We start from the raw sequence: 14405 nt of genomic DNA, 5'->3' as shown, positions 1-14405 counted from the left end.
TTCACATATGCTTAACTGAAGTACCCATTAGGATTTCCCTTAATTATGATAAACATATATTTTTTTTTAAAGAAGTTTTATATTTATTAAATGATATATATATATATATATATATGTCGAGGGCCATGTAGCTGAATTGGAACCTTCCCATATACAAAGTGTCTAGGGTTTAAGGGAGAAAAGATTCAAATTGCGGGAGTCAGGGAAAAAAGGTTCAAGTTGCGGGGTTAGCAGCATATTGTAATTATTTCTAAAAAACAAATATATATATATATATATATAGAGAGAGAGAGAGAGAGAGAGAGAGAGAGAGAGAGAGAGAGAGATATTGTTTTCCTTGAGCTAAAGCAGTTGTGATGGAAGTTAGTCCTTGAGTATTTTGGATTGTTTCAAATGAGTAATGGCTCCTCTAAGTCTCCTAAATTTTTTGGTTTATTGATTTTGTTATCTATAACTTTAATCCTTCTTTACCTAATAAAGTTTGGAATTTTTTGTAAGTAAATTTTTTTTTCAAGAAAATGAATAGAAATCTCCCTTCATGTTGATGCTCATATTTGTATCTTTTGCAATACTCAATAGGTTGTTTACTCATTTTGTGAGTTATCAATTGTAGTTAAGAAAAAAAGTATAAGCACAATACTATTCAATCAAACTAATGTGAAAAATTAAATCTATTAGATTAAAAAAATGGACATGAAAATGAAAATTTCACAAAAAATTTCTTAAATAGAATTAAAATAATTTTTACTCAATATTTTTTATCAAGCAATCATATACTAACTAACAACATTCCAATCATTACATGTATAACAAGGTGATGAAATGGTTGTTCTGTTTATTTAAGAAATGTGATCTAGCTAATAGAAATTAAAAAATAACAATAACTTTCATGCGTACTCATGAATTATACCTTTACGTATATCTTATGCATTTTATGAGTTTTATTTTATACAAATATATTTCATAAAATTAACAAAATTTATCATAAAACCCTTCATTGTATTTTTTAAAATCACTACATAAAAATAAAAGAAGTTTTCTTCCCAAAAAAATGTTCTCAGTTATAATATTTACCAAAAAAAATCGTGCAACGCACAGGCCAATAACCAGTCTATATATATAATTAAAGCCAAAACTTAGAAAAAATCCAATTTGATTCTAAATTAGATTCCAATTGTTGTCTAATTTTGTGTCATGTGTTCAATTTAAGGTTTTTTTTTTTTTTTTTTTTTTTTTTTTTTTTTTTTTTTATAAAAAAAAAAAAAAAAAATTGATTCCAAATACCTATGGACTCACCATTCCAAATACATTGCAATTTACTAACTTTTTTAAAAAATAAAAAATTTATGAGATAGTTTTTTTGATGAGATAATAGCTCCTAAAAAAAGGCCATAAAAAATTTATGAGATAGTTTTTTTGATGAGATAATAGCTCCTAAAAAAAGGCCATAAATGGGACTGTGATTTCATGAACAACATGTAATTTTAAATAGACTGATGGTAGGTTGCTGCACACATGGGACTGTGATTTCATGAACAACATGTAATTTTAAATAGACTGATGGTAGGTTGCTACACACACACGCGCGTGCGCGCGCGTGCACACACACATACAAAATTGAGAGAAAATTTAATTAAATTCTAGATTGGAGTATAATTTTGCGCCACAGGTCTCATCTAATTTTTAAATTTGTGATTCTAAATTCAATTAGATTCTAAATTGAATTTTAATTGGAGTTCAATGCCATGTATCTCATCTAATATTTTAATTTTTGTAGTAAGTGAATTATTTTGTACAAAAACCGAAGAGTCTAGATCCAATTAGATTTTAAATCATATATATATATATATATATATAATTGTGATTTTTTTTAAATGTACATGTGCATATGCACAAGGTTACACACTACTTTTATTAAATGAATGTATCAATTTTTAAACACAAAATAGAAAAATAATTAGGAAATTGATTTCTTACCTTGTTGACATGACACTAATCATATTCATTACCATGTTAGTTTACAAGATTTTTATAATATAATTGGTAATAAATTTAACTTCTTAAAAAAATGACAATGTAAAAAATTTACATTTGGCTTTTTTTTTTTTTTTTTTTTTTTTCATTTTAAAATTAGGTAAATAGTATGTTTTTTGGATGATGTTCATGAGCACCTTAACTAAAATGTCGAGACTTAGACCCCATTTGGTTGCCGAGAAAGCAAAGAAAAAGAAAAGAAAAGAAATTTTCAATTTCTACTAATAAAATGACATCTCATTATGGAGATGCAATTAATATATTTTCAAATTTTTATTTTATTTTCTAATTAACGATACGTGATAATTCAAAGGATAGCTTAGATGGTATAAAAATATTATTTTGATATTAATGTTAGATACATCAATTCTTTTCTTGTACCGCTTAATAATAAGGATTATTTTGACACAATACCAAAAGTTTAGAAACAAAATTGACACGTTTAAGATGTTAAAAACCATTTCGATACATGGTACAAGTGTTAAAGACTAAAATGGTAATTAAACATGTTTTTTACATATTTTTATTAAAGATTAAATTCTATAAGGATGCAGTTTAAAATCCAAATTTTACACCCTCCAATTCCAACATACCACATCATCTTATCACGTATTAAAGAATAAGAACAACCACACTCAATCAATTATAATGCTCATCTGAAAATTCAATCAAATTGAGAGTTTATTAAGATGTTATTAATTGTGGTATGATGTATTGAGTTTTAAGCAAAAAGCTGATGTAACATCTCTTATTGGATGGTGTAAAACATGAATTTTACACCCAATTCTTACCAAATTCAAACTTTTTTTATTAATATCCTCAAAACACTTTTTTTTATTAGTTGAATTTGGAAACTAATATCCCGTTTGGTTGTAAGGGAGATGAAAAGGAAAGAAGGGAGGAAAAAGTAAGGGAAGGAAAAGGAAAGAAGAGAGAGTTGTATATAGAAGGATTGCATTAAACAATTTCTTCAAAAGAAAGGTCTTCTTTGAAAAAATAATGGGACCGTCTGAAGGATTATGCTAAGAAAATTTCTAGAACACAAGCTTTTCTCAAAAATAGGGGTTGTGAGAAAAATATGAAACTTCATCAAAAAAGAAAAAAAAAAAAAAAGTATGACAAGCTTTTCTCAAAAGTAGGGGTTGTGAGAAAAATATGAAACTTCATCAAAAAAGTATGAAATATTGGTGGATCGATCGAATTGTGTACTCTCACTTTTTAATAAAAAACTGAAAAGTGAAAATGCTTGAGATCATCACAACACGTATTAATATAGAAAAACTTAATGAAAGAGATAGAAAAAAGGCTAAATATAAAGTTAGAGCGCTACTTGGCAAGACCTCATATAATCCCGCATGAGATCTCTACTTCTATATATATATATTTATTGATTTCAAAGTTTTTTTTTTTTTTTTTTTTTTTTTTTTTTTTTTTTTTTTTTCATTTCTTTTTTAATCCTGAGGGTAATTTCAACTTTTATCCGATTATATCCTAAAGTTACCCAAGTGGATCAAATTCATACCTGACCTAAACCCAACTAATTGCCAAGTTTATATAATCAAAGTTCATACCTATCGTTGACTCTTCTCAAAAGTTCATACCTACTGCATGATTATCCTCTCAACTTCCCTCATATCTCTCTTTCAAAAAAAAAAAAAAAAAAAAAAATTAGGACTGGTTTTTGCAGCTTTCTGCCAAAGTTACCTTAATGACTTCAGGCAAAACAAAGAAGGAATGCTTGCGCGTCAAATGTGGAAACCTAAGTGTTGAAAACAGAAACGAATATAGTCAGGAAGCGTGGCGAGAAATACTTTTCAAAGTATTGGTTGGTTTTAGAGGTGGTCAGTGGTCCCTTTGTTGGGACTTTCAATTCAATTTAATCGATCTTTAAATGCAATTTCCAACAAAATCCATGAAAAGTCCCAAACCAGCAAGCCGCCGGGAAATTGTCATCCGGATTCTGAGTTACGACTCTATCAGGTAAAAGAGTTATATATATAATCAGCTATCAGTACCTCTATCGAATTCATTAGCCCTTCAAACTTCAAACTTCTTCATTTGCTGCAGCCCCTCCCTCCCCAAGAGGCCTTGTCTCGACTTGGTATGTCATCTCACCTTTCTGATTTTTCAAATACTCGGATTTGGGTTGGATTCAATGCATCTAGTGTTAAACTCATTAAGATAATGATATTTGACAAAAAATGAATGTGTTATCATCTTGAGTTTTAATTTAACGTTTAAGGGGTTGAGGTTATATTTGGTGGGCTAAGATTATTTGTGTAGTTGCCAAATCCCATATATTGCTCCGTTTCTCTATTAAAGTAATAAGTCTCCGCGACAATCGATAAAACCCCAATCTCAGCCATCAATCTCGCATCAACAACTTCATTGAATTCAATAGCCATTGGAGTAGCAGAATGAAGGTTCCTTCATCAGCATCAGCAGTATAAACTTCATTGCTTTTTTTATTTTTATAATGGGATCGGTGGCTGGCAATTTTTAAATAGTGGAGAAAGTCATCACCCAAAGAAAAATCAAGCACAATCAGCAAAAAAAAAAAGTTTGAATAATAAAGCTAAGGAAAAAACTACCAAAAAAAAGAGAAAAGTTTAATTCGATGGGTGACCTATGTTGAGGAGGTCATTTTTAAGAACGGTTCAATTAGCAAACTTATATTAGTTTTTATCTAAACTTATCAATAATATCATTTTTTTTTTTCTTATATCTACTGTTAGAGATATATATTAAACATATATTAGCCCAATATAATAGGCCCAAGCCCAGTCTTACTTGTACTAGTAGTCTAGCGTTTAGTCGCTTATATATACTCATGTTATGGTTCATTGTAACACAGGAGGTTATTGTACTACACTTTCATACAATAAAGATGTAGCCCTTAGGGATTCCTCCGTGGATGTAGGCTGTCAAGGTTGAACCACGTAATCCTCGTGTTCTTGATGTTCCTATTCTATACTTCATCTTCCGCATCCACTCTAGTATACACAACATGGTATAACACATTACGTTTCTAATATTATATATATTTAACATGGTATCGGAGCCAAACTTCGTTCTTAGCATCAAACAAACATCTCTACACAATAAAGAAGATTCACACGTGCATACCACCATCTGAAGTCACACATATTTCTCTGCTGGATCTAGACTCCACGGCATCTTGCAGCCACCATGGTTCTGTGTTGTGTCAAAATCCAATAAACTCAAGCAAACCCGTGACATCAATCTTAGATCTGTGCAAATCCAAGATTCGCCTGATGAAACCAACCACACAAATGTTCCCCACGGCCTCCCGTGAGAAAAACCTAGAAGCCCGGTCTCCACTGAACACTGCACGCGCCACCACGCGCTAGAGCAGTTTCTAGCAACTTCTCCACGCGCCGCCGCCGATTTCACAGGGTCAGATCCTCCTATGGTTACACGCGCCGCCATGACGGCCTCGTAGCTCGCCGATCTGCCAAACCACTGAAGTCCGAGCATCAATCTCCATCGCACGCGCTTCCACGCGCCTTCGGAAGTTACAGACATGCGCCGAAGAGCTGCTACTAATGACGTGTGACGTCACCGGATGACGTCACCTATCCACGTCAGCATGCCACGCACGCCCTAGTCCACGTCATCCGCAACACGTCATCAGTGTCGTCTCGTCAGCACCACGTCACCTAACTGATCGTTGACACGGATCGACCCGACCCAGACCACCCAGATCTGACCCATGAGCACTTTGACTCTGGACCAGTTGACTTTGACTTTTTGTGTTGACCTTTGACCAAAAGTCAAAATTTTCAAAAGGGCCTATCTTGCTTAATTTTTCGCGTAGATTCCGATTTTGGGCTCTGTTTCTGCATTTGAGACTCTGAAATTGGTCAATTGACACATTCTTCATTATGGTTTCTTCAAAGGCATTCTTCAAGGCATTTCCAAGTGATCTTCTAATGCTTATCCAACCTCAAGCCTTCATCGAGCTTCCGCCTTGAGTTTGAGGGAGGGTGTTAGAGATATATATTAAACATATATTAGCCCAATATAATAGGCTCAAGCCCAGTCCTACTTGTACTAGTAGTCTAGGGTTTAATTGCCTATATATACTCATGTTATGGTTCATTGTAATACAGGAGGTTATTGTATTACACTCTCATACAATAAAGATGTAGCCCTTAGGGATTCCTCCGTGGATGTAGGCCGTTAAGGTTGAACCACGTAATCCTCGTGTTCTTGATGTTCCTATTCTATGCTTCCTCTTCCGCATCCACTCTAGTATATATAACATGGTATAACACATTGCGTTCTAATATTATATATATTTAACATCTACGACTAATAATCTGTTACGTAGCGTACAATCTTTTGTAAAATTTTGTGTTTATAAATTTTTTTTTAAAAGATAATATATATTAAATGGGTCAATGGGGCTCACATATCACCTGCCCCCTTCGTAATATGAATTTTCTATAGGTAATATCTGTTGAATTTTCTTTCTTTCTTCTTCTTATTTTTTTTTTTTTTTTTTCTATTTATATATATATATATATATATATATGAAAGTTGTTTACTATTGGATGAATTCTTCAGCTTAACTCGGTGCATAATTGCTTTCTTTTTGTTATTCGTTCAGGAGATAGATCTTCATTCTTAATCAGAAGCAGAGAAGCAAGTCATGTCTGAAAATAGAGTTGAACAGGTTGAGCTACTTTGTTCAGATAATGATTCATATGGAGGAGTCGTTGTGAAGATAGAGCAGCCCATAGATTCTAAGATCTTTCCTTCTTTGCTTAGAGCTTCAATATCGCAATGGAGGCAACAGGTATATATATATAGTATCTTTTAATCTTATCGGTTTATCTTCCTACGTCTAGTACCCACTTGATGTAGAAGTTGCTGATAGTACCTCCTATTATGTTATAAACTTGGGATGTAATTTGCAGGGGAAGAAAGGTGTTTGGATCAAATTGCCTATCGAACATGCAAATCTTGTTGAAGCTACAGTTAAGGTAAACACAGGTTTCCAGATTTATTATTATTATTTTACAACAAAATGGCTATACTTAAAAGGAGGTGTTTCTTTATTTATTTTTTAACATTCAAAAAAAAAATTTCAACTTATATATCCAATAGATAGAGTTTTGTTTTGACACATATACCTGGTAGTTACAACTGCGCTTTTATTTCATAACAAACTAACCTATTTCATCCTAAAAAGCATCGGTAATGGTACACAATGATACAACCAGGGCCGGTCCAAGTGTTTCGGAGGCCTAAGGCGAAGTCCTTAAATTGGACTTTTATATTATCACTTAAATAATATTTAACTAGCATTTTATATAATAATTTTTTTTTAAATCCATTTTTTTTAGTTTTTAATATGATTTTTTTTTTTTTTTGTTTAGAAAATGCTAAAGTTGTAACAAATTTTACTACAAATTGGTGTTATAATGAATGTAATCAATGACATAAGACTTACAAAAATACTAGAAATATTATAAAATTTACAATATGAGAATTACAAAGATATATCACCAATCACAAATATTCATTTAAAAATGCATTCAATAGTTTGTTGAAATCCACTTATCATATTTTTTTTGAGAGAGAGAATCCACTTATCATATTCATTGTCATATCAAATTATAAAGTTATAGAGACTATCACGCACCCTTGATGCAGTAATCATTCCACAAGTATAAGTTCTCGTAGGGTGTGGAGGATAATGACCGAGATTTAAGTTTTTAGAAGAGAGTTTCGCATACATATACACTTAGATTATGCTAGAGTATAATTTTTATCTTGTATAAAAATAATTAAATAAATAAAAGTTATAAAGTAAAATTTATAGTATTTTTAATATTTTCGTATTTGAATTACTTGTGATTAGTAACACGTCTATTTGTAAAACCTATTTATTTAAATTTGTCTTATCATTATTTCTAGCATTACTTAATTCTTTGAGCCTTCTTGATAGTGAAAAAAAAATGTAAACTAAAATGTTTTAATATCTCCCAAAAATATTTATATATAAAAGATTAAAAATTAAAAAAGATTGCTCCCAAATTTGGGGTCTTCTCTTGTGAGGGGGCCCTAGGCATTGGCATAAGCCTAGAGCCGGCCCTAGATACAATAATTTCTGAAAAAGTAAGATACATTATGAGGGGACATGTTCTAATTTCACAAACATGGGAAAAAATTGGCATTTGCCCTCTTTAAAAAAAAAAAAAATCTAGTATTTTGCCATCTTTTTCAAACTAATTACAGAAATGCCCATTTTTTGAAATTCGATTTTCTCAAAATCAAGTTAAGCCCTATAGTGATGTTTTTAAGAAACCTATTGTGACGTTTAAAGGACCTATAGTGGCGTTTTGTAACTCGATCTCCATGAAGTCGAGTTATAGGTAAAAAAACGAAAAAAAAAAATTGCATATAACTCGACTTTATGGAGATCGAGTTAAAAAAACGCCATTATAGGTCCTTAAAACGTTACTATAGGCTTTTTAATACGCTACTATAGGGCTCCAGATTTTTTTTTTTTTATAACTCAATTTTAAGAAAATCGAGTTTCGAAAGAGGGGTATTTCCCTAATTAGTTTGGGAAAGGGGACAAAATACTAGATTTTTTTTTTTTTTTTGAAAGGGGAATTTGCCCATTTTCTCCCACAAACATGGTATAAATTCATTGTGCATGTCCTCTCGTCAGAATTGTAAACCTTGGGTTTTTCCTAAAGGTGGCTTCTCTATGAAAATAATAAATTCATTGTGCTAAGTTAGATCCTTAATTCTCATTCTTACCCACCACAGTACCAATAAGAAATTTAACCATCTATTTATTGGTTTCATATTAAAATGTACCAACAATCGATGTATAGTCTTTCTAAATTGTGATTTATAATCTTGTTTATTGATTTTACAGGAAGGATTTCGGTATCACCATGCTGAACCAGATTACTTAATGCTTGTATGTTGGCTTCCCGAAACTACTGATACTATTCCTCGAAATGCTTCACATCGAGTAGGTGTTGGTTCTTTTGTCATGAACAATAAGAGAGAGGTATGCGTTTTGGATTAAATTCTGGCTTTCCCTTACCATGGGTCGGCCTTTAGGCTAGGCGATTTGGGCCAATGCCTAAGGCCCTATTATAACAAGACCTCTTATTATTATTTTAATAATTATTATTTTTACTAAAATAATTATTAAAAAAATTTCATAAATAGATTGTTTATTCTTTTCTCCACCCCAATATGACCACGATATTGATGACAAAAAGAAAATCCAACCCAATTGAAAATCTAAAATGTTTAGAAAGATATGTCGTAAATATGATGATGATGATAATGGTGTCATTATTTTCCTGTAACAAATTCAAGTTTGAACTTTCGTAATAATAAAAAAAATTAAAATAAAAAATCTACTTCATCATGCATTGCCTTATCCATAATTAAATGAAAAGTCATTAATTTTTAATAATAATAATAATAATAATAATAGATTTTATGTTCGAACCATGATATCTGATTTTTAATATAAAATTTGTCTTGGTTTGATTAGTATTGATTCAATAAGTTACATGATAGATAAATTCGAGTGATTTTATGCTCTAAAAAATAAAACATATAATAGAAAACCTATATAAAATCTTATAGATCAATGAGAAATTCAAAAAAATTACTTCAAAGATTATGTCATAGTATAAAGGAAATAAAAATGAAAATAATCATAGTGATGTTCAAACATGTAACATAATATTACAATTCTTGATTATAGAAAAGAATAAATTTCTTTCAAATGCACTTATCTCTTATACAATTTTATTAACAAAGCTTGTTATAGTTGTTTCTAAAACAAAGAAACAAACAAAATATCGAAATTAAAACTTACAAAATCATACCTAAATTGGGATATGTGATTAGAAGATTAAGTGGACTAATCATATTATCAATTAAAAAGTAGATGTTAACAAAACCTAAACAAACAAACTTAGTAAGTAATTTTGCATTTTAAATAGTAAGAAGAATAGAATTTAAATTAATAATAATAATAATAATAATAGATTTTAAATATAAAAAAGCCCCACCAATAATGTCTCCTTAGGCCTAAAATGGTATTGGGCAAGCCTTGACCATGAAATCAAGGATGAAGCGGTAATTTGGAAATTCTGGTTTTGCTCTTGTTATTCCAAAAACATTAGCCATATATTGATATTATACTCCAAAAAGTCTAGTCAAATTAAGATTAGTACTACTTGTAATCACTTATGCAACCTAGATCAACTTAATACATATCCAATGTGAGATTCAACACATGCCCACACAACCCACACTTATATCCAATCCAATAACAATTTAGACAATCCATTATTTGTATTTGATCTTCTTAAAATTTATAAGTCACTTTGTTCATACGTCATATAGCTATTTCTATCAAGCAAAACAACTTGCTCTAGTGTATTTGACTTGACTATTAAATACCAAAAACGGAATGGCCTTGTTATGATGGCTTAGTAAATCTAGCTATTGAAATGGAATTTATCCTATGGCAGGTGCTTGTAGTTCAGGAGATTAGTGGCAAATTCAAAGGAACAGGAGTGTGGAAGTTTCCTACCGGGGTAGTTAATGAAGTGAGTATGCCCCAAGTGCAATTATTTATCAAATTCTTTAGAAAATTTTAGAAAATGTTCACCTTGGATTGAAATTTTTCATACGTAGGGTGAGGATATTTGTACAGCTGCAATTAGGGAAGTCAAAGAAGAGACAGGAGTAAGTGATAAAAAATGCAATTTGTGGATTCAAATGAGTATGACATTTACCTACATGTAGGTTTACACATTTCAACGTAAATCTAAGACCATTACTTTTATTTTGTTTCAGATTGACACAGAGTTTGTGGAAGTTTTAGCATTCAGGTAAGAAAATTGCTTAATGCTATCTAGCTCACATGCATTTGTAGATATTATTGTTTTAGATGTATGAATAAACAATAAATAGTCTTCCCTGTAAAAGCAAGTTTACTAATGTTGCATTATGAAAGATTTATAGCAACTTGTTACACTAAAACTAATATTATTATATTAATTGTTTTCAATATAGTTTACATGCTCCTCAATCTCCTTTTGGTGTTTCATTCTAATCTCTCTCTCTCAAACACAATATACAGGCAAAGCCACAAGTCATTCTTTAGCAAATCAGATTTGCTCTTCATTTGCATGTTAAAACCACGAAACTTTGACATTGAGAAGCAGAATTTAGAGATTGATGCAGCAAAGGTATTTTTTTTTTAACGGAAATAGTACTACAAAGACTGTTTTTCTTTGCATCAACTTGTTTAGGGCTTTAAGAATAAAATTGCATTAGAGCAACCCTCAATGTGGAAATAGGCATATATTTTTCAAACTTCTATCAATCATACTAGCTGCTTATAGTCTTCCAATTAACTTTTCAAAATCATACTAGCTGAATGCAAGACCATAAGCCATTCTAATTCATATGTTGTAGTCAGGTTCTGGTAAATAAGTCCTTTTGGGAACTTTTTAAGCAGGTCCTATGGATTGATTTTAGTACTTGTATAATGGTTGCATTTGTGCTTAATCTTGATTCAAAAGATATTTGTTGAAATCTTTATATTTAGGGTACTGACTAGCGTGAATTATTTTGCATCTCCCATTCTTGAAATCCTCCTCTAATTCATATATCTTTAAGGCAATATGCCTTTTCAATTTGAACTTGAAACGTATTCAAAGGAAAGAAAATGCATTTAGAGCCAATGTAAAACCATAAAAAGGTGAAAAATATCTACCTTTCAAGACCATTTGGTGGCAGAAGACATTAACTTATTATGTCCTATTTTCCCATTTTGGCTTGGCATGGCATAATTTAATATTAAAGCAATGTAAAATTCAAGAATTTTGATTAATATTGGACCTTCTATAATTACTGAACTATGGCAACATGGTTTTCTTATTTTCATTTTTTCTTTTCCAATTCTTAAGTGGATGCCAATTGAGGACTATGCAGCGCAACCTTTTAACCAAAAACAAGAGCTCTTCAATTATGTTGCCAAAATATGCTTATCAAAGTCAGAAAAGAATTATACTGGTTTTTCTCCAGTGGCTACAACTACAGGCTCTGGCAAAGTAAGCTACCTCTACTTCAACAACCAGGATAATAACCACCTTGTAACCTCTGATAATCAGCCATTGAAAGTCTGATGTGATGTTTAAAAAACACTATATACTATTTGCCCGAGTTGTGACAATAAGAACTCTATGATAGAAACGCTTGAAGGGTTGGCCATACTGTATAGACGTACATTTCTTTACAGTGCATATAATTCAAAATGCGGATTTCTTCTCGATAGAGTGAGTCAATAAAGTTGTAATTTGCTTTTTTTTTTTTGGGTGGAGGGGGGTTGGGGGCTAATAATAAACATGTAATTTGATATTTATTTAATACAAAGTGTGATAATAAAGATTCAATTTATTTTCGTTTATCTAAAATTGGTCTCCACTAATTACTAGAGCATTAGAGAAAAGCTTCATTTTTTTTTTCTTTTTTCCCACAAAGGTACTTTCCATTTATCAGACTTCTTAATATTATATAGTTGAAAATTTTCATTTTTTGCACTCACTAGATCTAGAAATCAAAGTTCGTATGATACAGATGTTTGAGAATGTATATGTTAGTCCATCTGAATTTTGAAATATATATTAAGAAATTAAGGTGAAAACTATTGTAAAGTTCTATGTGATGTGGTTTTAGTGTTGTTTTAGATGCCTATGTAGTCCCTTTATCCACGGTTTCTTTTCTAGAAATATGAAGGAAATATTAAGACATATTTCAATGAAATGATTTTTTAGCAAGATCTTTGGTAGTACATCTAATAGCTGGTTCTAGATTTCAGTAGTTCTGAGTTAGGACAAAAACAACTCTTTTGATCTCTGTTAAACAAATTGCCTTTGTTTCACTAGTACTCAGTCTCTAAAGCAAAATGCCAGGATAATATTTCACTTAAAAGGACAAAGATGTTGTTGGAATCCCAATGTATTTAGGTTATCATTTTTAAGTCCAAAGTTATTGTTAATTCATATAAAAAATGATAGAAAGACAATTGTCTCATATCCTTCTATATTTTGTTTCTAGTGGATTTCAGAATTGAAAGACATGAGTTTTGGCATATTGACAATTAAAGAATTTTGGTCTCAAGTTGCAGTTTTTAAATTACTACAACATCGATAAGAGTAATAGAAAAAGATGCTACTAAATGGCAAGCTGCAATGGGCTAACAGAAAATTAAGTTTTAATAGTTTTAATTCTTTCCCTAGCAATGTGGCTTCTTCCTTGGGTGATTTAGATCCCTGTGCATCGGCCTAAACCTTCTGCATTGTGCCCCTTTGGAAGAAACTATACCACATCTTTATCTGTATTCTTCTTCTTTTTATATTCAATGGAAGAGGGAGGATGGTTCCACCATCCATCCCACCTCCATTATTCAAGGATGAGAATTTGACATTGTTTTCTTGTCTTTTGAGTTATAATTTGTCCCCATTTTTGAACTTTGTATAGTTTCCACTTTCCACTATGTTTTTCCCATTCTAAATCATTTATTTATGCCAATACTTGTATTATAAATCAACAAATTCTTAACAAAACTAAACCAGCGCAATTCTGATCCTTACCAGTAGATACAAACCCACAAAAAATCAGAAACAAATCAAACAAAACTCATAGACAAATTAGAAAAAAAATCAAACGAAACCCCAAAAAAATTATAAACAAATCAAACAAAATCAACAGAAAAATCATAAACAAATCAAATGAAACCCACAGAGGCACAAATAAACCTAGACAATCCTATCAATATTTTGTGATTCAGATCTACAATTGATGGAAGAGCTAGAATCCATGGCATGCAAACCGATCACTAGGGTTTTTCCCTAACTTCAACAAATATAGAGGAAAAGGGTTAAGAATCAAAATCCCTAAATGAATGCTATAAGAAATGTAGAGACTCTAGATTGTAAAGACACAGGATGCCAAAAAATAGATTCAATGATTTACCTAAGAACATCAGCAATGAAAGTTGGAGAGAAGAGACGTCGAGATGTGAGAGAAGAACCTACTTCAGTCAAATTAGATGAGATGCGAGAGAAGAAGAAGCAAAACTAGAACCAAATGTTTTCTTTTTCTTTTTTGGTTTTATATGTTAACCTGACTGGCCAGTAACTGATAAACAGCTAAGATTAAAATACGTAAATCTAATGGCTAAAACTTATGTGGGTACCGTACCCCCTAAAAAAAAAGAGGGGGCATAGGAGAATGACCCTAAATATATATACATATATATATATATATATATATATTATTTTACA

General features: G+C 31.1%; 1 protein-coding gene across 25 annotated transcripts in view; it reads left to right on the top strand.

The window, feature by feature from the left end:
- The window catches only part of LOC126720911 (nudix hydrolase 7-like), a 226398-nt gene that overhangs the window by 168020 nt on the left and 43973 nt on the right, over nt 1-14405 (top strand). For 6 of the 25 annotated variants that reach the window (XM_050423760.1, XM_050423759.1, XM_050423782.1 and 3 more), the window contains one exon: nt 11195-11251. The exons of 7 other annotated variants lie outside the window; for them this stretch is intronic. In XM_050423760.1, coding sequence (XP_050279717.1) covers nt 11195-11251 — 57 coding nt within the window. Of the gene's footprint in view, nt 1-3760; nt 4136-6667; nt 6857-6977; nt 7044-8953; nt 9092-10580; nt 10659-10746; nt 10798-10908; nt 10944-11194; nt 11304-12026; nt 12390-14405 lie in introns of those variants that run through there. 12 more of the 25 variants (XM_050423777.1, XM_050423776.1, XM_050423779.1 and 9 more) reach the window with 8 other exon arrangements.

This window comes from Quercus robur, chromosome 4, assembly GCF_932294415.1.
Source record: "Quercus robur chromosome 4, dhQueRobu3.1, whole genome shotgun sequence".
Taxonomy (NCBI): Eukaryota; Viridiplantae; Streptophyta; class Magnoliopsida; order Fagales; family Fagaceae; genus Quercus; species Quercus robur.
The sequence above is the reverse complement of the archived record's forward strand: the minus strand, read 5'-3'. Positions and strand labels throughout refer to the sequence as shown.